The sequence below is a fragment of the Paramormyrops kingsleyae genome, chromosome 21 (assembly GCF_048594095.1).
Source record: "Paramormyrops kingsleyae isolate MSU_618 chromosome 21, PKINGS_0.4, whole genome shotgun sequence".
Classification (NCBI taxonomy): domain Eukaryota; kingdom Metazoa; phylum Chordata; class Actinopteri; order Osteoglossiformes; family Mormyridae; genus Paramormyrops; species Paramormyrops kingsleyae.
In genome coordinates, this window is record NC_132817.1 from 8,542,770 (window position 1) to 8,566,717 (window position 23,948).

Here is a 23,948-nt window from a genome sequence, read left to right on the forward strand (position 1 = left end):
TGGATTCCCTACAGGAGATTCCTGTGTGTTACAGCAATAGATTCCCCAGGATCCCAGTCTGCGGGTCTGCAGGAGATCAGTTATTTATTCACCATCTGATAGCCGATTTGTTTTATTTTTCCAGGGAGAAGTTGGTGAACCGGGTCAGAAGGGAAGCAAGGGAGACAAGGGAGAACAAGTGAGGCTATTTTCCTCAATGTTTCAACATTTATTTATCCCAAGCGACATACGGTTGAGGGAGCAGGGTCAGGCACGCAATGATGACATCACTTCACTGACCCTGGTGACCTTTCATCACTCACAGGCATAGAGTCACACACCTGCCCTCCCCCCAATTTCAATGTGACTTGCACCCAGTCTCCTTACTAAAATATATATAGCTAAGTTATGTCGACTTAAAGTCCGTATGTTGTCACCAAGTGCTTCATTCAGAAAAATCTTCCATTTTTATCAAATGACATTTGCCATCAGACTGTTCATTAGCTACTGAAGGGTTGATGTTGACATTGCTCATGGTACATATGTCTTCTGTTTTCTCCAGGGTCCCCATGGTCCCAGTGGACTTCAGGGTCCCATCGGCCAACCGGGACCTGCCGTAAGTGCCTGCGATTCCCACATGCCTCCTGCCCAGACCAGTCGTTCTCTACTGGGTCCATCAAATAGCTAACTAGCTTAGCTCCGATATGTAGCATGTAGGGAAGATGCGAGCTTTACTCATAAATACCTACAGTAGGCGAAATATATTACCCGACATTAATCGCACAGCGAAGCTGCATACTTTGAATAACAAACTGCATTAGAGCTCTCTGCTTTTACCGATTCCCGGTACAGGCCGGCAAAGCAAAAATAAGCGTATGTATTTCGAACCATTAAGATATTGCATGTCTTGAGCATTTTCAGGGACATTAAACGAAAGAGACATGAAAACATTGCGTAGCGTGATTATCAGACACCAGCATGAGGCCCTCTTTTATCTTACCCGTCATTCGTGGCGATCCAGCGGCATGCTGCCTCGTAGAGCTCTATGCTGCTTTCACGCAGTGAATCATGTACCGAGAAGAAGGTTCTGACTGAGTAGAGATGGACTAATTAATCGGATTACCACAGGTCATCCAAAGGTCAATTATGCGCTTGGTTTTTGGTAAATGGTGCCGGAGACATTCCCGATCCCGATACATCAGCGGGCAAACACACCAGTACTGTGTGTTAACACTGGGCTTTGTGGTGTCTTTGTGCTTCGGCTCCTCCCCCAGGGTTCAGATGGGGAGGCGGGGCCTCGTGGCCAGCAGGGCATGTTCGGCCAGAAGGGAGATGAGGGAGCTCGGGGCTTCCCCGGCCTGCCGGGTCCGATTGGACTGCAGGTGAGCTCGCCGTGATGCTTTGAAATGGAAACATTAGTTCACAGGGACCATTCAGCCACACAAGTATTCTGGGGATTGAACCAAATAAAATGTGCTACAGCCCACCAGAGGGCCCTAATGCATTTCAGCCGTGCAGCGCAGTGAAAATGCCCCGACTTTCCCCTGGCAGTAGACACTTGCGACTTGACCAACCATCACAGCGTCACCGGAGCACCTTTCGCTTACAGGGCTGTCAGAGGGGGCGTGGAGACCGTTCCGGGGGTCCAGCATTTTATGGGTGCCAAAATCTACAGTTGTCAACTCCCCCGACACACACACAGCAAAATCTACCCGCCCTCTCCCACCATCCCCACCTGTTTGGCAAAATATAGGCGGTACCCCCTTGCTCGGAAAAACCCTAGCAAGGGGGCCCAAAGTGATATTTTGTCAGGGGGCCCAGTATTTCTAACTACGGCCCGCTCACGTGCAGTATTTTCTGATGGGAAGGGCGACTGACTGTACAGAGGGGTCACGCAGTGTACAGCTTTTCCAAAAGGAAGAAAAAGCAGTCAGTGCTGCACCAGGAGCGAGAAGAAGCAGTCAGTGCTGCACCAGGAGCGGGAAGAAGCAGTCAGTGCTGCACCAGGAGCGAGAAGAAGCAGTCAGTGCTGCACCAGGAGCGAGAAGAAGCAGTCAGTGCTGCACCAGGAGCGAGAAGAAGCAGTCAGTGCTGCACCAGGAGCGGGAAGAAGCAGTCAGTGCTGCACCAGGAGCGGGAAGAAGCAGTCAGTGCTGCACCAGGAGCGGGAAGAAGCAGTCAGTGCTGCACCAGGAGCGAGAAGAAGCAGTCAGTGCTGCACCAGGAGTGGGCGTCGCCCAATTAAGCTGTCGGCTAAAAACAGGCCCTGGATTTCAAAGCTGATCGACTGTGATCGAGCAGAATGACGCTTTAACTGCGTACCAAGTTAGCATCTTGATAAGACTTTTGGAGTTTTGAGAAACCCAGGAAAATGCATAATTGTGTATCTTTAATTAATTAGACACGTATTGAAGTTGAAACGGTTGTGTAATAAAATTACTGGATCACTAAGTTATTTGACTAAATCGACTTTTAATTGGGCATAATGAACTTTTATTCTGACTACAATAATTGTATTGGATGACCCTCCACCCCCCAAGCTGGCAATCAGCCATAGGATACTTAGCGTTTCTTGTAATTACACTTCTAGTTAATTATCTTTTTTTATCAGGGTGAAGAGGGAGTTTTATTTGTGAGGGGGGCTGGAATTCGCATTTAATGGCACTGTAATTGTAGCCACTGGGGATCTGGCATTTGAGGGGGGCTTGTTTTACGGTCCGGGGAGTGTAAATATCAGATGGTATTGAAAATATAAGCTATTCGCTTCTCGGCCACAGCGGTGACTTTGCAGGAGAAGGAGGAACAGCGGTGATGAAGGGAAATCTGTCCGGGGTAATAAATGTGTGTTACAACACAGCAGGAAACAGACGGAGAGGGTTCATCTCCCAGGCCTCTGTCTGAGCTGCATGTGTGTGTGTGTGTGTGTGCGTGTGTGTGTGCCTGTGTGCGCGCATGTGTGTGTGTGTGTGTGTGTGTGTGTGTGCATGTGTGTGTGTGTGTGTGTGTGTGTGTGTGTGTGTGTGTGTGTGTGTGCGCATTAAACACGAGAGACAGACAATGCACACAGAGTGCCAGATATTTTCCTACATTTAATAAAGGTCTGGCGGTTATATATTTCCTACCATGCACCATATGGCCCAGCAGTCTATTCCTTTCAATCTGAGGAAATTACTGACCGTGTCTCTGAGCCTTGGGTAACTCCATCAGCATCACCTCCTTCCTGCTTTCACTTTGTTTATTTCCCTCGTTTTTCCCTGACATGTGCCATTCCACACACCCCCCCCCCCCCCCCCCACCCACACCATACATGTAAAATGAAAGTGGTTTCCTCATATCGTAGCTGGAATGTGGGTTGAATGGGGTGAACTCTGGTACCCTGTTTTGTAAAAAAAAAATTCTAAACTGTATCTGTTTTGCAGCTATGTTGGTTATTTGCAGACTGTGGTCTGTCATTGACGAGGTGGATTCAGAGGGATATTTTTGTATTCTGAAAATGGTTTGACTCTCACTTCAGGCCTGCAGTCAATATTCCCACTGCGTGTTTGTCAAATCGTGCGCTAAAAAGCAATTAATACCAGGGAGGTCGTTAGACAAGTAGATTAAGATTTCCAGATTAGTTATAGCACAGTTGTTATAGCACAGATGGGGTAAAATGACCATGGAGAATCTGCAACACTGTCAATCTCTCTTCCGATTTGCCTTAATTTTAATTTATCCAGTGATGTTTCTTTTCAGATTTTTTAATCTCAATTTAACTAATTTCATCAAATTATACGCAAACTCTTACTAATTCTAAATCCTAGTGTATGCTAATGGTTCATCCTCTTAGATTTAATTCCTTGAAACTAGCAGTATGAGGTAATCGTGATTTTGTTTTTCTTTGTTGCATGTTCATACTCAAAATGATCATGCTAAACACGCCTGCTGTGAGCATCATTCATGCGTGACCTGCTGAACACACGTCTGATTCTCCGTGTAAGAGTATGCACGGCAGTGACAGCTGTCTGGAAGACCGAGGGCTGTGGGCCGTTAATGTTACATCACCAAGTATGCAGAGCTACGTGATTGAGCAGGAAAGCCAGGAGTATTACGGATAGCTCATGTAGTTATGGAAATTAATTGGCAACATTTAACGCCTATTTTTCAGTATCACAGTGCATGATCGAATCACGATGAAAGTAATTTTTGCATTAGCGGCCTGAGCCCGAGGCCTCGGCGAGCTGGGGGCATGGTTCCTATTAATCTCAGCACCGGCCGTATCGTTCCCGACTTCTGAAGCTGGATCCGCACGTTTCCTCTTAGCTATTCAGACACATGCCCTTTCTCTTGCAGGGTCTTCCCGGGCCACCAGGAGAGAAAGGCGAAAACGGGGATGTCGGTCCAATGGTGAGATGATCTGCTTGTCAGATATATTTCAGAATCGCCTTTTTTTCATCTATGCCTCAAGGAGTTGCAGAAACTGACAGTTCTTTTGACGGGTCTGTTAAGCCCTCGGTTGATTGTCGGACTTGGCATAACTGTTTCGCCCTTCGACGTTCCCACTTTAGGGTCCCCCAGGCCCCCCAGGACCAAGAGGGCCGCAAGGATCTAGCGGGGCGGACGTGAGTGTCGACGCCTCCTCCTGAATTCTTATTATTTTTGTCTTTTGTTATCATTATCGTTATCGCTGCTGCTTGTGCTCTCTGGGGTCCTTGCGTTGCCCTTGTCATCACTGCCTTTCTCTATTCCCTTCATTCCTTTCCTGGCCTCTGATGACTTTCTTTCTGCTGAATGCCAGGGTGCCCCAGGTCCACCCGGAGGCGTAGGGCCAATGGGCGGAGTTGGAGAAAAGGTAAGCAATTATGGCTCCCTCCCCGCTAACACCCCCTTCCCCCCAATCCAATCCCACCGGATAATCATATAGAATAAAGCAGCACAAATTATTAGTGTCCTGTCGTCAGGCTTGAGCGGGCGGGCCGCTCCCTTGTATGTAAGCCAGTCAGGTCTTCACTGTAGCCGGTGTGAGGACCAGGATTGCCTCTGCTGTCTTTGCCTGAGCCGGGCGCAGACATTATTAATGTCTGATTTACAGTTACCCCAATCATGCGCTCTGCCATTGCTTTAAACACCACCCAGCCATCGGGGTTTAATGGCCCCCGCATATCTGTCCGCAGAAGCGACTCTGAAATGAAAAGCGTGCGGTCGCCGTCTATCCGATTATGCCGATAATTGCCTCGCCTTCGCGCATTTATCCATAATAATTACAGGTTAATTATGTTATTACGGAATCGACTCGCATTCGCACAGAGCATTGCTTTCACGGAGCGATTTGTTTATTTGCACCTGGGTGATTGCAGAGGATACGCTGGCCTCAGCCTTTGGGCCGAGATGTTGAATGTACGTCTCTGATCTCCCATAGGGTGAGAATGGTGAAGCTGGGAACCCTGGACCTCAAGGAGAGCAAGGAACTGGGGTAAGCCTTTCAGGAATGCTCAGGACAGTGGGTGGGACGGGGGGCATGTATATATTACGTCATGGGGGCCGATTATCACCTCAGTGCAGAAAAAAAGCTGTTGTGTTTTCGGTCTTCACAAGAGGAGACTACATTTTATAAAAATCTGTGACTGCAATCAAAAAACCAAAAATTACAAAATTTGTATTTTTGTTTAGTTACTTTTGGTTAAGGGCTGGGTAGGGGTTAAGGGTATCATTTTTGGGATTAGGGTTTTGCCCGTAGAAATGAATGGACGGTCCCCACAAAAATATGAACCCAAACATGTGTGTGTGTTTATGTTTATGTAGCAGCTATGTGTGTCTGTGAGTGAATAAAGCTTGTAACCATCGCTTAATTCCACAAACAGAGCCTCCTCGGTAAATCAGCACGTACCATCGCAGCGGGGCTCTTTATCAGTGCCTTGCCTGCTCCGTGTTATCAAACAGCCACGAGCTTTAGAAGTCTGTAGAAGATCAGTCTCAGGCACCAACGTTGCCTAAGATGGCTCTCGGTATTCCATCGAGGATGATGTTTACATCCACGGAGAACTTTTGAATTTTAAGACGAAAACAGCCACAGGGATATTAATCACAAGGTAACATTGGTGCCTTGTGCCTACGTGTAGGTTTCCCACATTAATCCTTGTGTTTTTTTTTTATCTTCCTGACGGGACCTGTGAAGTCGGCCATCTTGGCGTGACAGTTGATCAATCAGGCCGTATTGACGCGGTGTCTCTGACATCTGTATCATTTAGTGTGCTGATGGCTGTACAGTGGGCCGGGTAATCAATTTAAGTGTCATCACTCTCCCAGTGACTGCACAACATCTTTTTAATGGGAGTGCTGAAAATGTAGCTAAAGCATACATCCATTAATGTTAGTCTTGCTCGGGTAACTGAAGAAGAAATTTAAATACAGCATGATGGTTGTATTTATTTATTTATTTCCAAGCGGCCTTTGGGATAGGATTCAGTATCTACTATACCAGTGGTTACAGACACATACCTCATGGATCTACTACCAGGCCCCCACAAAGAAATGGCGGGGGCACCTCTCCAAACCAAAGCTGCCATTATCCCCACTCACAAACTCATGCCCCCCCCCCCAAAACATTTCTACAATTGTCCACTCCCACACACTCAAGGGCTCCCCCTAGTGGCTGGGCCCCTGAAAATTAGCAAATGGGCCTGCCCCCTTCTCTACATTAAAGCTACCATTTTCCACGCTCACAGACGCCCCCCCCCCCCCCCCCCCCCCCCCGTCTTTGCTCCAAAACGACCCCCTGGTGAACCTCGGCTCACCACGACCCCCTGCTGATGGCTGTTACTCTCCCGCAGGGCCCCAAAGGGGAGAGGGGAGAGAAGGGAGAGGCAGGCCCCCCCGGTGCTGCTGGGCCTGCTGGTCCCAAGGGCCCCCCTGGAGATGACGGCCCTAAGGGCAACCCGGTAAGTCCCTACAAAGACTCCCCCTCTGTAACCGGGTCAAGTGATGTCACACATTCCAGGACTATGAGAAGGAATGACGTCAATGTGATGTGAATAAAGAGGATTTTCTGCCTGCACACCGATCTCTGATTGTTCTTTTTGACTATAGGGTCCAGTTGGATTTCCTGGAGACCCCGGTCCCCCTGGTGAACCAGGTGTTGCTGTAAGTTAAAAAAAAAAAAAGATAGACTTATTCACTGCCTTATGTCATAGTTATTATTTACTTAATTTAGGAATCTGCTATTCAGCACAAAGCAATATACAAGTAAACTGATGTGTTCTAGTATATGAAGTTATTAGTTATTATTAAATACTATTTTGCTTAAAAGCAACATTGATTATAATGTGTATGTAAGTTCTGGGCCTTTTTGTCCAATGGCTGTAAAATCATCACGATATATCGAGCACAATATGACCACAATAAATCTAGCTGTACCAAGTGTTACGCATATTGTCCTGGTGTAAACAAATGTCAGTTTAGTTCTCACCTCTCATAGTTCACTAGGAATCAGGGCGGTGAAATCATCTGAGTGCTGCGTTTCCTACATGTCCAGGGTATCGACGGCTTGGGTGGCGAAAAGGGAGAAGACGGAGATGCTGGTCAGCCTGTGAGTGTATTCCCGTTCTGCTTTAATCACTGGGGAAAAGCGTACCAGTACTTACATCACCCTACAGCACAGTCTAATTACTCTCTCTCCATTTTGCATCCGACTTGATTGTTTTTATCGTCTCTAGCTATAGAAGTTTTGCTAATGCTTCGCATTTATCGAAATGTTATTGAACTCTTAAAAACAGGAGCATGTTTTTGATATCACACGGCATAGCTACTTCCCGTCGTTTAGTGCGTGGTTTTGATTTGTATTTACGGACAGTAATACGAGCACCGCTTACATCTGCGAGCGAAATTGTGCCATCATTCTTTCTGCAGCATTGATTTGTATACTTAACTCCCCCGCCTGACATTCCGGAACATAGCCAGAGCCAGTGTAATTATAATTAAGTAGCTTAATAGCTCGAGGAAGTTTACGCTGGCATTTCTTGTTACCAAGTCCTAATGCCAATTCAGTGGTCATTGTTCGGCGCTCTGTGCCATTCCTGTGCTTATTTGCACATGTTGGTGTCCGATTATTAGGATGCTCTTCACACGATGCCATACAAATTTCCCCCTTGTGTGCCGACGTGCCATTTTTACTCTCATGGAGCGAATACCAAATGCGTCTTGCTGTGTGCTCTTATTTGCTGCAAAAAATCGATGCCTTTATTTGCCGTAATTAGCTGCCTTATTAAGAAAGACCATGTTACACACACATTATACATGTTATTTGTTTTACAGCTACAGTACTGCACATGGCCACAGTGTCAAAGATGGAGCATAGTCAATATGCCAGCCAGGTTTAATAATACCATATTTTTTGCTCTGAATTTGTCATTTGTAGCCTTTGTAATTGCTAAACATGGTATAGAGCCTTGTATTTCAAACTACAGATGTGGCCCTGAGCAAATTTCAATTCAGCCCCTCTTACAGAACAATATGGCAGCAAACTGCAATGCGGCTGCCTGAAGCTAAAGTTTCCGACGCTGTTAGTTTCTGTGAAGAACATGATTTTCATAAGCATTACGGCGGTCCTGCCCTGTGCTGTTCCCTTTAAATATAGATCTAGCGTCCTATTGGCAGAACAGTTGTGTGACTCTATGCTGTGATCCAGCTTTCTTTGTTGTGCCATAGGGTCCATCTGGTCCTTCTGGAGAAGCAGGGCCACCTGGATCTCCTGGAAAGAGGGTGAGTATCCCTGAGGGTCAATTCAGAACCCCTCACCAGTCACCATTGTAGGTGTTAATTCTTGCTGGCAATTGAACACTGTTAAGTCATTTGAAATGTACTTGTCTATCAGACACGTTCAGCCAAAGTCATATACAATACGGGAAGCAGGGTCATAATGGAGCAGCTGGGAGTTGAGGGCCTTGCTCATGGGCCTAATGGTGAAATCACTCTGCTGACTGTGGGATTTGAACCAACGACCTTCTGATAACATGCAGAAAATCCTAACCTGCTGAGCCACACACTGAATTACATAAAATGTCCATTACATCATATCTAAGTGGTCCATCCGCTCACCAGTTGATCCATCCTCCAAAACCACTTACCTTGTGCAGGGTCACACCAAGCCAGGGGCTGTAGGACACCCTTGACTGGATGCCAGTCATGCACCGGGCTCTCACACTCGCACACGGGCAATCACACAGTACGTGATGCTAGTCTTAATAATCATAATGTAAAATGTAGGATATTACTTGTAAAGTTCATCAGTTGGGTTTATTTGAAAAAGTAAAACATCTTCACTATTGCTCGTTATTTTTGAATATACAGCACTTAAAAAAATAGTGTGAATACTTACCATTTCAATTTAAATTTCATAATCTTCCGTAAAAAAATCGAGCAGGATAAAGTGATCATCAAGACTTGTATATAGAATTCAATCAGCTGAGTAGTGCCAAGGCGTGATGGCTTTTCATTACGAGAGCGAGCGGACGGCCTTGGAGACTTACAACAGCCGCAGCATGAAACGACTCACGAATATGAAGGTAATTCAAAAGCATGGAACGAAGAAAAAAAAAAACAGGGCTCCTGATATTAAATCTACGCGTGAAATTGAAAACGCACTAAAAAGACAAAGAGCCTCTCCCAAACTCATTTACATCATCTGGGTGTGAGCGTACTCAGGATGGCATACAGAGATCGTTTCCTAATAGAATATTGATCGGGGATGGCTGAGTGACAGTAATGTAAAAGCCGTGACCCCCTCCACCACAGAAAGGGGAAATAAAGTCATCAATTTCGGAACCGGTACCCTGAGCGCCTCTGCTGAGCCCTCATCTACCAGAGAGAAGAAGAAGAAAAAAAAAAGCCTTTGTATCTTCAGGTAAAATCACATTACGCTGCTGGCGTTGATGAAAGCAATAGTTCCTGTTTCACCGTGATCTTATTTGGAATAGAAGGCAGTGCTTTTAAAATTTTCATTATTTAGTTGTATTTTGTTCTAGGATCATTTATCTCTTTGCCGTTGGGGTTTTTATGTAAAGCTGTATCAACCAAGTTAAACAGCATAATAATAATAATAATAATAATAATAATAATAATAATAATGTAGATCTGCTATGATTAGTTCCAAATAGCCCTGGAACCGCCTATTAAGAAAAGGAACCATTATTCATCTTTTAAAACTTCTGAAACTATAAACTTGTAATTAATGCATCTAAGTTAAAGTCCATTTTCTACTTTGAATGAGGAACTGGAAATGCACCAACTTTCTCTGTGTATCGCCATTGTATCCCTGCCCATTTACAGCGGGGTGGTGAAATCGCTGCCTGGGCGCCAGGGGGGTCAGTTAAGATGCCGCGCTTTTAAAATTATTCCGTATCCGTATTACTTGAATCTGCATTACGGCGTGACATAATTAGTCGGGATGTGTTAAAGACAAAATGGGCCTGTAATTGAGGCGTGGGAGTATGTTAAAATACTAGGGGCGATAAAAAGGTGACCAAGTGACCTCTTGTAAAGTTACGGGCGGCCAATTAGTCTCAGGTTCTGCTTGTGTGTTTGAGCACCAGCAGAATGTGGATGTGTGTTTCCTTTGGAGGAGACCACGGGACCACACCCTGTGTCCCAACCTCAGGCACTACATTCTCATTCTAATGAGTAATTGTTAAATACATTCATAATGCATTATAATGTATTTATAAAGCATTATAAACATGACTGTAAATATTTCTAAAAAAAACATTATTGCCATGGAAATTATGCATTATGAATGTCTTGATAAATATTATACATGAGAGCTTCATAGAGCACTCATAATGCATAATAAACATGGCTGTAATGTGTTATGCCTTTTTAGAAATATTTATAGTAATATTTATAATGCTTTATGAATGCATTATATTGCATTGTGAATGTGTTTATAAATTGCTAAAAACATGGACTTATGTAAAGTGTTACCCAACATACACATATGAATGTGATGCTTTAATACAATATTATGCAGAAGGGGTTAGCTAATACTGGTCAAAGTGTTTTGTTGCAAAAAGTACTGATTCCATAATGCACTTCTTTCATTATGAGTGTCCATCCATTTGTATTTTAAAGTCATTTCAATGCACTTGACATTTGCAGTTGAGAATGCTACCAGTTTATGACATATACAGAATTGTGAGAAACACATTCCCGCAGGTCGCGAGTGTTTTATTAAGCTTTTCTGAAAGACCTTCTCAGAGAAACGTTTTAAACGGGGCACGTGGTGAAAGCCCCCTCGCCCTCCGGTCGCTGTAGCATGTGTCGTTCTCGTCTAACTCTGCACGCCATTCGATTATTTCCTCCTGACCCCCGAAATGGCAGGGCCCTCTCCGAGGCGCCGTCTACCAGGCAAATCTGGGCTGACAGCTGATTATACTTCCAGCCGAATGGAATTCTGAGCAATTTCGCTTATAGTGCTTTTCGTTCTTTTGATTCACTCTGCTTGCTGTCGAGAGACCGATCATGTAACAGAATGAGTAATTTGTCTTGTTTGTTTCTTGAAACTGAATACATTTTACTCATGTCAGAACCATCTGAAAGTACTCATACCGCCATCAGTGCCATTCAACCCATTGGGCAACATTTGTGGCCACCTAGGGCACCATCTTCATCTTCTGCTGCCTTAACCAGCCAGTTTCACTGCAAGGTGTTGAAGCTTACTTCGGTTACCACGTTCAAACTGCAGAGACCTTCATGGGTCCTGTATGAGACCTGATGACCAAGCCAACCAACTAAAACATCAAAGATTAAGTCACAGAAGTAGAGTAAATTTTGATTTAATGATAAATTATCAGGCAGGTGCAGTAGTGCAGTGGTTAGCAGTGTTTCCGCAATCCTCTGGGACCAGTGCAATGCTCCGGGGTCATCTCCAGACCCCCCGCGACCCTGACTAGGACAAGCAGGTGAAGAAGATAGATAGATGGATGGATGGATGGATGGATATTATCAACAATGGCATAAAGTGTAAAGACCCAAAACCCCAAGTGAACTCTATCCAAACAGTTATAATACTTCATAAATCTAGAAGAGGATACCTAGGCATATTAATTGGTCTCAAAAACCAACTTCAGCCCTTCAGTGGGTGTAGAAATGGTTTTCTTGGTATCCCGTTGACCTGTGAAGAGAACACTGCTCATGAGTGTGGGGGCGGAGCTGTTCGTACTTACGAGTCATGTGGTTATGCTGTCATTGCCAGGGCCCCCCAGGAATGGCCGGAGCTGAGGGGAGACAAGGAGAAAAGGGAGCTAAGGTAATGACCTAGAGCCGGACTTACCTGCATATTAATAAACTTCCAAGTCATTGCTCATCTTGATGATTTCATTTATAAAAGCCAGTTTGCCACGGAGAAATGCAAAACAGACAGGGTCGCTCTCTGCGTCGACATTCACATCACGCTGTCATATCAGAAGTTCAAAGTGCTTTATCCTTTCTGCTCTCAAGTGCAGACAACAGGTTTTGCCCACAGAATGAACTCATCAATGTCCATCCAAATTAATTTCAACCAACGGTTTGGGGGAAAAAAGGACACAGCTCTGCTCTAACTTAAGAAATAAATTTCAAATCAGGAAATCAGTTTGTTATGGACATGGCATGTTCTGGAACAAGTGTGACAGAAAGCTTTGGTTTTGATCAGGGAAGCTTTGTGTACGATGACGCTGGGGTGTTGGTCTTCTTTTAAGACCTCGTGTAGTTTTGAAGCCTTGAAACAGCCTTATTCTTGATGGAACCAAGCAGATTCAATGTTGTAAGAATGGCTTTAATCGACTGTCAAAATCATTTATTCCCTCCCTTAAATTTGTCCATGCAGTTTGGCATAAAATCCATCGCAATTACAAACTTTGGCTTTGTTCTATTAAAGAAAATTGGAGTGGCTCTGTTTGGAAGTAGATTACATCCACATCATATTTAGATAGCAGCATGGTAAAAAATGGGGCTTTACTGAGTTTTTAAACAACAAACTGCCGTTCTCCTTTGTTGCATAGTCTTGGGTCATATTGATGGGTGAAAGAAACTGCACTTAAATAGGGGAATCCTGAAATTATCATCTGTTCTTATTTCTGATTTTCAACCCCTGTAAATTCAGGGTGAAGCTGGAGCAGAGGGACCGCCGGGCAAAACCGGGCCGGTTGGCCCCCAGGGCCCCCCTGGGAAGCCCGGTGCGGAGGGTCTGCGTGGAATCCCCGGGCCCGTGGTGAGTTATCTCTCGACGCTGCGGAACTTTATTTACCCATAAGCACGAACACATCAGGCTAATTCTGCTCACGGTATCTGCTCACAGAAAACCTAAAAAGGTTTTCTGTGATGTTGGTGTTTTATCACATATTTATTATGTAGTGATCATTTTGGGGTTGTGCAGTAGACTGTTATTAGCATGAATATTCAAATTATAATGAGAGGTGTCTTCCCAGGGAGAACAAGGACTCCCTGGTTCTCCTGGACAAGACGGGCCTCCTGGACCTCTGGTAAGAAGTGGAATACCCCACAGATCAGCAAGAGCCGACTGTTTTTGAAGAGTGTCAGCTGAGTGTCATATTTTATTTAGGGTCCACCTGGACTCCCAGGCCTGAAAGGTGACCCTGGTTCAAAGGGTGAAAAGGTAAGATGTTGTTTTGAATGTTTGTAGAATTTCTTTATCTGATTTTTGGAACATGTAACACAAAAACTGAAGTGTCCTCGCACCATCAGGTCTGGCTGCATTGATGTGCTTTAAAGTGGCATCGGCCACATTTCACCTCTACCGGTGCCATAGAAACGTGCGAGTCATGTGATTCCAAAATGCTTTCACACAGTGACATCTTCTTGCTCTCGGAATGAGACTGGCTGTAATCACGAGTATCGTTTGTCCGTGGAGAGAATCGGAGTTGGGTGGCAGGTGTCGAAACAGATTTCCGCTGCAGGCAATATAGACACTGCGTGACGTCAGTCCCAGCGTGCTCTTTACAAAAAATAAACCTGACAAATTAAATGCACCGATGACAAAGATTGCCTTGGACTTCCTAGCCTTCAGCTATATAGCGGCTCAGGGTAATTGGTTGTTTTTGTTGATTATTATCATGTCTAATTTCCCTCAAATGTGTTTTTACTTGAGTGCTGTTTTTTAATAGTGTGGCAGCTAGTTTATATGTGAAAGTGCATTAAAATTGTTTTGAAATAAGCTTGTCATCAGGAGCATCACTTGAGATTTATGTATGGGGGGGGCGGCCTTGCCAGTATTGGGGGCGGGGCTGATTTTAATGAAAAGGAATGAGAACACACTATTTAAATAAATTAGTGTACATTTATTTGGGGGGGGGGGGGGGGCAAAGGATAATTTGGCGGGGGCTAAAGCCTCTTTAAAAAAACCCTAGTGACAACCCTACTTGTCATTAATTCAGCCAGAGCAACCTGGTGCCAAGAACATCTAGCACAGGAGATGGCTTTGCTATCCCTGGATGTCCTATAGCTCGTTTTCCGTATTTTGGGACTCGTATTCCCTCTCAATCCTGATCCAGCTTTCCCTGTCTGTCTTCCCTTTCCCAGGGCCATCCTGGTCTAATCGGTCTTATCGGGCCCTCCGGCGAGCCGGGAGAGAAGGGAGACCGTGGCTTGCCTGGGCAGCAAGGTACCGCAGGGGCCAAGGGAGATGGCGTAAGTGACAAATGAAATGGCCGGTCGGCCTGTTGCACCCAATCCGACACCGGCTCACGCCTCTTACAATCTCAGCGTGTATATTCGCAGGGAAATTCTACAAGACAGGCAGCCATATTTAACCAGAACCTGTCAACACTTAGAACTGGCATTCAAGGATAGTGCTTATTTTTTTGTGCTACATGGTAAATTCACATTAAAAAATTAAACTTATTTTACTGAATCAATGCCTTATAAAAATGCTTTTTAGTGCCTTTTAGTTTTCTCAAACTCATTAGAAATCGAATTCCTTAAAAGTCGAACCAACCAGTTCGAAAAAAAATGACCTAGAACTCGGTCTGAATCTCAGAAGTCGAACCGTGAACCCACCTAAGATAACTTGTACATACGGGGAAATGAGTCACGCGGCACGTCTCTCAGCGGAAACAAAGGGTAACGCTTCAGTCTCAGCCTCGCATTCGCTGTGATAGCATCGTTTGTTGGTAATAGTGCTTTTTTATTGAAAATATCAGGTAATACACTGTACTTTATATAATTTTGGGAGCCATTTCTTATCAAAAAGTTACACAATAGTTGTACAAATATTCCAACCAAAAAGTTTGCGATTTACGAACAAATTAACGAATACAGAGTAATAATAAAAATAAACAATGGACCGCATGACATAGTCTAGTGTTGGCGCAGTGTTGGGGCATGGCTTGGAGTTGTCATGATCTGCCGAGCAGGGCCCAGGGAAGCAGGGACAGGACTCAAGCGATCGGGAAACAGGGGGTTTAATTGAGAACAGGCAGAACAACACAATAATGTTACAATGACCGGACTGCGGAAACAAACTGAAATGCGGACTAAATACATAGGACTAATGACAACAACCAGAAACAGCTGATCACACGGGGATTCCACACGAGGTTAACGAGGGGGCGTGGCACACAGAAGGAATGGACGATCGAGGCAAGGCAGGGGTAGTGTTGGTGTACATTCTTTATCGTTTTGGAAGCCATTAAAAAAAATGCTCTTGTTTTATCCTGTTCATTTTGTGTTTAAATGCTATGTAAAAAAACATATTTAGGTGTCATTTTTTGGGGCCGGGAACCAGTTAATTGGTTTTCCATTATTTCTTATGGGGAAAATTCGATCAGAACTCTGAGGTACCACTGTATTCTGTTATTGAGTTTTACTGTGATGTTTATTGATTGATATTATGGGCACATTTTTTTTCTCCTATCAACAGTCCTTTGCTTATATGTTGCCACGGAAAGAAATTTCTGAAGACAAAAAGGTAGATTCATTTCAGCTCCACAGATCATATTTGTCTTTTGTCCTGTTTGCAGGGAGTCACTGGTCCTTCTGGTCCGCTCGGTCCACCCGGTCCTCCTGGTCTGCCTGTAAGTCGAGTTCCTGCTGTCCATTACGATTTTCACAAACAAAGTTCGTTCTCCATAGACCAATATCAATGGCTGCTCCTCTTGGTTTTCAGGGTTCCCAAGGTCCAAAAGGTTCCAAGGGATCAACAGTGAGTTTTACACTATTAAATTTCCTCATTTGTGTGAAAATCATTCCAGACGCTCATGTAAGGGTTCTATCTAAAAGGAATGATCCCTAACTTGTGATGTAACCTTGTGCTTTTGTAGGGTTCTGCTGGCCAAAAAGGAGACACGGGAATGATCGGGCCGCCTGGTCCACCTGTGAGTGTTCCGTTCAGTTGTTTAGATTCATTTTGGGAGGTATCAGTCTTTTATTTGTCAAAGAGATGGGTTTTCCAAGCAACTCATAACCCTAAATGTCCCATCTTTAGCCTTTAGTTTTCGGTATTATGAGGCTATGCACAATAAAAATGAGATACTGAGTCCAGAACACATAACTGGAGGAGTTTCATATATCTGTGCTTCTATCTGAGGGATGGAAAGTGTAATTTGCCTTATGTCCTGGTTTACCAAAGGGTCCGCCTGGCGACATCATCCAACCGTTACCGATCCAGAACCAGAAAAAGAGCAGGCGGTCGTCCGACGTCCAGGGCGACGAGGCCATGGCGGACTATGGAGAAGGAATGGAGGATATTTTCAGCTCCCTCAACAACCTCAAGCAGGATGTTGAGCGCTTGAAGTTCCCCTTGGGCACACAGGGCAACCCCGCCAGAACCTGTAAAGACCTACAGCTCAGCCAGCCTGACTTCCCAGACGGTGAGAGAGGACATTCAGGGTTAGAAAGGAGTCTGGCTAGTGTAGCATTCAATGAAATGAAATGAGGCTTCATTTCCAATTTGCACAATAAATTGCATCTGAGTACAGGTATTTTGGAATGTGTTTGTTTTCACACATCCCATCTTGCTCTTCTTTTTGAGATACACAAATATATATGGCATCCCTGGAGCATTTTTATGGGGTGGGGTGGGGGGGGGGGGTTAAGGGCCTGGCTCAAAAGCCCTACGGACATGTGACACTTCTGCCGACTGTGGATTTCAAACCAGCCACCTTCTGATCACAGCGGCCTTACTCACTGAGTAGACTCGTGGTTTCAGCAAATGACCGTGACCAAACTTGCTCACATATGAGTTTTTTTTAGTTTGCAGTTATACTTGACTTTTAATTACTCCCATGACCAGGAATTTAAAATGCACTACACTAGCTATAGCAGTAATTTGTGATGTGGCTTCTCAGTTCACGCTGAATGGGTCTCATTTCAAAAGGTAACGCGTGTACATCATTCGCAGGAGAATACTGGATCGATCCCAACCAAGGCTGCTCAGGAGACTCCTTCAAAGTGTACTGTAACTTCACCTCAGGTGGTGAGACCTGCATCTACCCTGATAAGAAGTCTACTGGAGTGAGTAACACGCTCAGTATTTATCACAGCTTCTGTTCATTTTGATATGCAAAACACCAGGAATACAGAATTCGGTATTAGTTACAGGTACGTATTACGAAATTTCAGTCGAGTTGACTTGATTTTTGTTTTCCCAACAGGTCAGATTATCTTCCTGGCCAAAAGAGGCTCCAGGATCGTGGTTCAGTGAATTTAAGCGTGGTAAAATAGTAAGTGGTTGTTGGACACTCTCTCTTTCCGGAGCCATCTTAGAGCGTGCCCCATGTATTTAGAGGCCATTCTTTGTAACAGCTGATAATCACTACTTACTGGAAAAGGACTACAGACAGCTGCAGATAAAAGTTCTCCACCACACATGGAGGTACATGAAGTGACCAAGGAGGAGAATGGTAACAAAGTGTGTTTAGCAACTCATTCACGAAGGCAACATTATTCTTTAATAATGCATCTTAGATATACAGTTCTATGGATATAGGAAACATGTGTCATTATCAGAGGTGGAAAGTTCAAATCCAGGCCAAGTTTTAGTTTCAACCAGCCATTGAATACTAAGAGTCTCAAAGTAGTCACTGGTTGGTTGAAACAAAATCTTGGTCTGGATTTGTACTTTCTGGACCTGGACTTTCCACCTCATGTAGCATGATGCTCACCACCCTCTGTTCATGCCTAATAACAGACATGCGTGGATTGGAGTATGTGACTCTTTTGTGTCACCTGCCGTCTCCGTAGCTCTCATATGTGGACATTGAGGACAACACGATAAACATGGTCCAGATGACCTTCCTGAAACTGCTGAGCGCCTCAGCCCGGCAGAACTTCACCTACAACTGCCAGCAGTCTGTAGCCTGGCATGACACCAAGACGAACAGCTATGACAGAGCTTTGAGGTTCTTGGGATCCAACGACGAGGAGATGTCTCACGACAACAACCCCTATATCCACGCCGTCTCAGATGGCTGTGCAGTATGTAAAATTCTCTCTTTCTCATTCTCGGATGTTGCAATTGAAAATTCTCAATGAATTTTCTTTGAATCTTAGCTAACTTCTCACAATTTAAGATAACAACTAGCCTTTGTACTGTATGGGATATATTTTTTATTTGATTAAAAAATAACTTTCTGACGGTGGTACAGTGGTTAGCACTCTGGGACCAGGGTTTGAGTCTCTCCAGTCTCTGCCGTGGCTTCATGTGTGTGGAGTTTGCATGTTCTCCCTGTTTCATTATTATTTCATTACCCTGGTACTCACAGTCCCAAAACATGCTGAGGTTAATTGGAGTTACCAAATTGCCCGTAGGTATAGGTTTGTGACTGAATGGTGCGACCTTGAATAGGACAAGCGGTTTCAGAAAATTAGTGGACAGATGAATTACTTTTCTGCAATAGGTCTCGTTACGTAGAGCAGGTCTGTAAACACAACGGTTACATAGTAATAGTCACATAAGCAAGACATTTCCTCTGAGATAATAAAACTAGTATGATTCTGATAATAAAGCATACTTACAATAAATAAATAAAGACAAATAATAATATACTGTAAAAATACAAATGATATACTTAACTGGGCAGAATTTACATCAGTAAAGAGGATTCAAATAGTATAAAAATAATTTCCAGTGCCCCACGATGAATACAGCAAATCTGTATCTTACTGTTTATTCAATTGCAAAATGAGTAGCTGAGAGTAGCTTGTATGGGTAGCCGTCTCTTTGACGTTTGAGTAGACGGTGCTGCTCTTGGCTCGTATTTTGTGGCTTTCACGTCATCACCGTGATGTTTTGTTTCTTATAGTTGAGGCAGGGCTTTGGAAAGACGGTGATGGAGATCAACACTCCCAAAATCGATCAGGTGCCAATCATTGACGTGATGCTAAATGACTTCGGCGACCCGAATCAGAGGTTTGGCTTTGAGGTGGGGCCTGTCTGCTTCATGGGCTAGACCGACACGAAGACACAGAGCGGCGAGGCGGAAGTCGCAGCGTGGCGCCACCAACCCCGTCCACGCACCCTGCACGTTTCCATTAAGAGCGGTGTAGAGAGTGCCTCGCCGTGTATGCGTTACCTATAAAACACTCATTGCCCTTGTAGGGCCAGAATCACATGACTTAAACCTGTTATGGATCGTGATGGACAATGGCTGCCGGGATAAGCGACAACTCCAGGAGGTCCTCAGACGAACGGAAACCTCTCCCCTTGGCTACATCCTTTGTCTTCTCCACGTGCTGTACAAGAAACAACCACAACCACAAAGGTGCTTGTGAACAGAGTAAGAGGTGCTACATAGTTGTATTTCCATAAACTGTTATTATTATTTGAATCCACTGAATTCACTTTAAAAAGGTGCATGTATTTCAAATGTATTTGGTTCGTAATTATAATGAATGTTATATATGTACATGTGTGCATATATGTATATATAAATATATACATATATACAGACAGACAGATAACAGACTATTTTAGTACAAAACAATACCCTTTAAGGAGTAAACAAGCCTAACATTTTTATAACTTCAGTCCCCTGTTATAAATTAAAATCCATTTCCTTTTTGTTTGTCAGGCAACAAAAAGTGTGTTTAATTCTCAAATCAAGTCATAGGATTTCAGGTCTCACCTGATCCTTCCCCAAAAACAGGCCCACTGTCGCTCGTCAAGGTTATGCGTGCCCAAGTAGACCAACAAAAGCTCTGTGCTTGTCTTAGCTCAGCGTTCAAGCCAAAAGATACCGTTCTGAGTGGGGGGCAGTAACGTTGTAGTGAGATGACAGTAGTTCTATAAGGTTTTGTTTATCGTACAATGGGTGCTGTATTTGTTTCTTTTTTACCTGGCGGTTTACCTCAGTCAATCAACAACTGTTTGGAAGCAACGATGTTGTACTCTGTATATACCTTGGTTAAGCGATTAAGTATATATTTGGGGTGGGGAATTTCTCAAGAGGAAAATTCTTATCTTTAGATTTGTGAATGCAATGATTACATCTTTTAGGTAACCCATTTTTGTAACTAAAATAAGAAAATGTTTTAATGTGCTTTTTTTTTTGGTTCATTTCGAATATTAAAACTGGATTCAAAACAGTGATTCGGATGTGTGCATTGTTTACTTCTTTGTAAAAAAAAAAAAAAAAAAAAAGATGACTTAAGTAAATATTAAATAATTAAATTTGACCATTAACTTTAGATCGTATTTCTGGTTTCAAAATAAGACCATCGATGACATAATATGTCTAGGTCATGTGATTCTTCCTTACAAAGTTGCCATTCTGGTACGTTTCTCTTCAGAATTTGCTATAACTGACCCAGATCTTATCCAGATCTGTCTCCTAAATTTAAAGTCCTTTTTGTTTCGTTTTTTATTCACGTAATACTGTCTCATAGCTGCCATCACAGTAGAAACATTTTTCACTCTGAAAAATCCTTCTGTGTAACTATTTCATAATATATGTAAAACTTGAAATAAATTTTTTGTGTTTGCTTGATAAAATTAATTGGACAGTGCTGGGATCATATTATATAAAGTTGTTTTTTGTGTGTTTGTGATTATTTTTATTTCATTTCATTTGTCATTCACAAAATTGATTTCAACTGAAGTATGTTTGTTAAAACTGACTTTCCATCCTTTTTAAACCAAAGAAACCATTTCTTGAATAGCTGTTACACCCGTCTTTCATGCCTTTTCATGTCTCATTGACGCTGACTATTTTAAACAGGTCTCTTTTAACAGCATTATGTGTTAAGAAGCTGGTGTACTTTTTTTTTTAAATTAAATGATGTTAATCGAAATGAACGACTAACTGTAAAGCAAGAGTATTGGTGGAGGCCTTGACTGTTTTTAGACTTTTTAGCAGTTTACTAAAGCATCCTTATTTATGAAGTTGTAAATGATGTAAATTTTAAAACATCCTCTTGCTTTCTTTCACATCCATAATTTCTTTTTATTTGAGCCCATGTCAATGCAAGCTCTGTCAATTGTGCCGTTTAAAAAATAAGAAAGAAAACTTTTGCATATGAGGGCTGTCATTTGAAGGGAATGGAAATGGGTCAATTTATTAGCTGTCTGATAATTGTATTTTACCGGTATAATGCCTTTGTTACAAGTCGCTTGTTAATGAAAGCAGCTTTTTTTGTAATATATATCGGAACCTTACATTTGTTAAATATGTAATATAAAATGTTTTAATATTAAGGTAAACACCTGGGACATGAAAGGGAAAACGTCAAGCCATCACAGCTTTTTAATATCAAACATTCCAATATGACTTATGACTATACAATCAGCTACCGTAACAATACACCCTTGTTTATTGAAGATAACGGGAATTATTGAAATTTCACACCATGTAGCACTGTTTAGACCAATTTAGCAGTAACGTTGTTTCACTCAAACCTCAATTATGTTATAGATGGTAAATAATGGATGTGAAACGTAGCAGCAGGTGATGACCACTTTATCTGCATAATTACAAAGATAAAGAGGAGAATACCTGCTGGCAATCTATACTTCCAGTGTATTAAAGTTGCGTTGAAAAGTCTATTTTCCATTTCTGTTTTCCCATTTTTTTTAGCCTCGTGATGGAAAATGGCATATATATTTTTAAACTCAGACAGGCAAAATGTATTTGATTTAATACAGTGGTTCTCAAAGCTGTCCTGGGAGACCACAGTGCATGCTGGCTTTGCCCACAACCATCCTCTAAAAGCTTAAATGTGTAGTTATGACAGTTTGATCTGGGTTTTGCACCTTGTGAGTTAGGAATAGTATTAAATGTAAGAATATGCAAATTAAATTAAATGGGCATTACCTTAATTTAAGTCACTTCTGGACCTTGAACAATAGCACATGAATTCAATCTAAATTAACCAATTAGCTATGTAATTGTTAAATCAACTTGTATTATTGAAGGACAATATGAAGTCTACTTGATAAGAAATTACTCATAATGTAAACTATAATCAGTGTTGGGCATTTCAGGTCCAGAAACGACAAATTCAGACCAAAATTTTGTTTCTACCACCCAGTTAAATATAGTCACAGTCACAGTGACTCAACTGGTTGTTAGAAACAAATTTTTTATCTGGATTTGTAGCTTCTGGACCAACATTGACTAGAATTATTTAGAAAATAATATATAATAATTTAGAAATTAAGTAATAAATTATTTTTAGAAACATTCTTCCAGGTGAACACACACCTCTGAAGTCATGGTGGAGAGAGTGAGGATTTAATCACCGGCCTAAATAATCGAGAGTTCAACTAGGACAAAACACTCTGCATACACGGGACTCTGGGACTGGTTTTGAGAACCACTGGCTTAATGGGATTTTTAGCGTGTGTGGGATTTCAAGCGACCTTATTTTGAAGGTCCACCTCAGGTAATCCTTTGCTGGAGTATATGGTTCTGCTGGTTGGCCAAAAGCCAAACTCTCCCTCTCTCTGTCATGTTAGACCTCCAGTGGTTAGCCCTTGTTTGTCTGTCTGTTCCCTGTGAATAGAGTTTTTAACATTCAGCATTATAGTATTATAGTTTAATTTCTCCTCATTGTCTCCTTGATATTTGATACTGGACTTGTTTCTGGTGGTTACTCAAAGCAAAGAGCAGGAGGTAAATCTTACACGCGATACCCGTCGTGAGTTTATCAATGATGGACGATTCCCCTCTGTTACTCGTCATGCTGTGTGCTTAAACCCGAGCAACAGTGTGCATTAAAATGTGCTCAATTAGAAGCTCGGTAATCCTAAGTGAGGATGAATTGAAAAAGTAATTAGAAAGCACATCTGTCACTGGCCACAATCCAGTGCGTTTAGGGCTGTGTAGAATGAATTACAACCTTCCTCGCAGGTCTGTCATAATTCCACTTCTGCGTCGTATTCTTGTAGTTGCCAGTTATTGTTCTGCAAACTGCAGTCCAAGAAACCCAATGAGTAAAAAAGCCAGTGTGAAATCCACTCTGCTGGAATGTCTAGAGGACACGATTTACTGAAGTAAACCCTGAAAACATCTGCCAGTACCTTCAGAGTGGCGGCAGCTATCAACTTGTGGGATCATGGGAGTAGGCTGCAATTAGTCAACCGTGGAACTAAAATTTGTAAAAAATGAAGACGATTCTGGCCGACATGCTTCATGTTTTAAGTCATGTTCTGGAACTTTCAGTTGCCCCCTCCTAATCCTTTCCCCCAGAGTACTGAGGGTTTCTGGGGGGAAAAAAAGCAAAAAGAACACGCAAAGAATGTACCCACAAAACCAGTGTCACATGTTAGCTTATTAAGCATGCAAGGATGAAAATGCAATTTTAGGTGTCTATTTGCACATGAGGCTGTTTAAATAGTGTGCTGGCTGAATGAATTTATAATTAGTTTGGAAAAATTTTAAGCGCATCAATAAACCACTGAAAAATAAATTCAGCTAAACGGGTTAGCAGAAATTAAAACTCGAGACCTCTTGCACTCTGTTTACGAACATAGGTCACGCAGGTCGTTGCTTAATTCGATGGGGCAA

At 42.9% G+C, this 23,948-nt stretch overlaps 1 protein-coding gene across 1 annotated transcript in view; it reads left to right on the forward strand.

The window, feature by feature from the left end:
- The window catches only part of col11a1b (collagen, type XI, alpha 1b), an 84,142-nt gene extending 62,157 nt beyond the window's left edge, over positions 1-21,985 (forward strand). Inside the window, exons 44-67 of the mRNA XM_023822278.2 lie at positions 125-178; positions 542-595; positions 1,254-1,361; positions 4,312-4,365; positions 4,527-4,580; positions 4,757-4,810; positions 5,378-5,431; positions 6,789-6,896; positions 7,045-7,098; positions 7,490-7,543; positions 8,662-8,715; positions 12,203-12,256; positions 13,091-13,198; positions 13,416-13,469; positions 13,550-13,603; positions 14,527-14,634; positions 15,966-16,019; positions 16,112-16,147; positions 16,266-16,319; positions 16,574-16,814; positions 17,345-17,457; positions 17,598-17,666; positions 18,187-18,420; positions 19,248-21,985. Of these exons, the coding sequence (XP_023678046.1) occupies positions 125-178; positions 542-595; positions 1,254-1,361; positions 4,312-4,365; positions 4,527-4,580; positions 4,757-4,810; positions 5,378-5,431; positions 6,789-6,896; positions 7,045-7,098; positions 7,490-7,543; positions 8,662-8,715; positions 12,203-12,256; positions 13,091-13,198; positions 13,416-13,469; positions 13,550-13,603; positions 14,527-14,634; positions 15,966-16,019; positions 16,112-16,147; positions 16,266-16,319; positions 16,574-16,814; positions 17,345-17,457; positions 17,598-17,666; positions 18,187-18,420; positions 19,248-19,394 (2,028 nt within the window). The 3' untranslated portion in view covers positions 19,395-21,985. The remainder of the gene's footprint in view (positions 1-124; positions 179-541; positions 596-1,253; positions 1,362-4,311; positions 4,366-4,526; positions 4,581-4,756; positions 4,811-5,377; positions 5,432-6,788; positions 6,897-7,044; positions 7,099-7,489; positions 7,544-8,661; positions 8,716-12,202; positions 12,257-13,090; positions 13,199-13,415; positions 13,470-13,549; positions 13,604-14,526; positions 14,635-15,965; positions 16,020-16,111; positions 16,148-16,265; positions 16,320-16,573; positions 16,815-17,344; positions 17,458-17,597; positions 17,667-18,186; positions 18,421-19,247) is intronic.
- Positions 21,986-23,948: the final 1,963 nt, after the last annotated feature.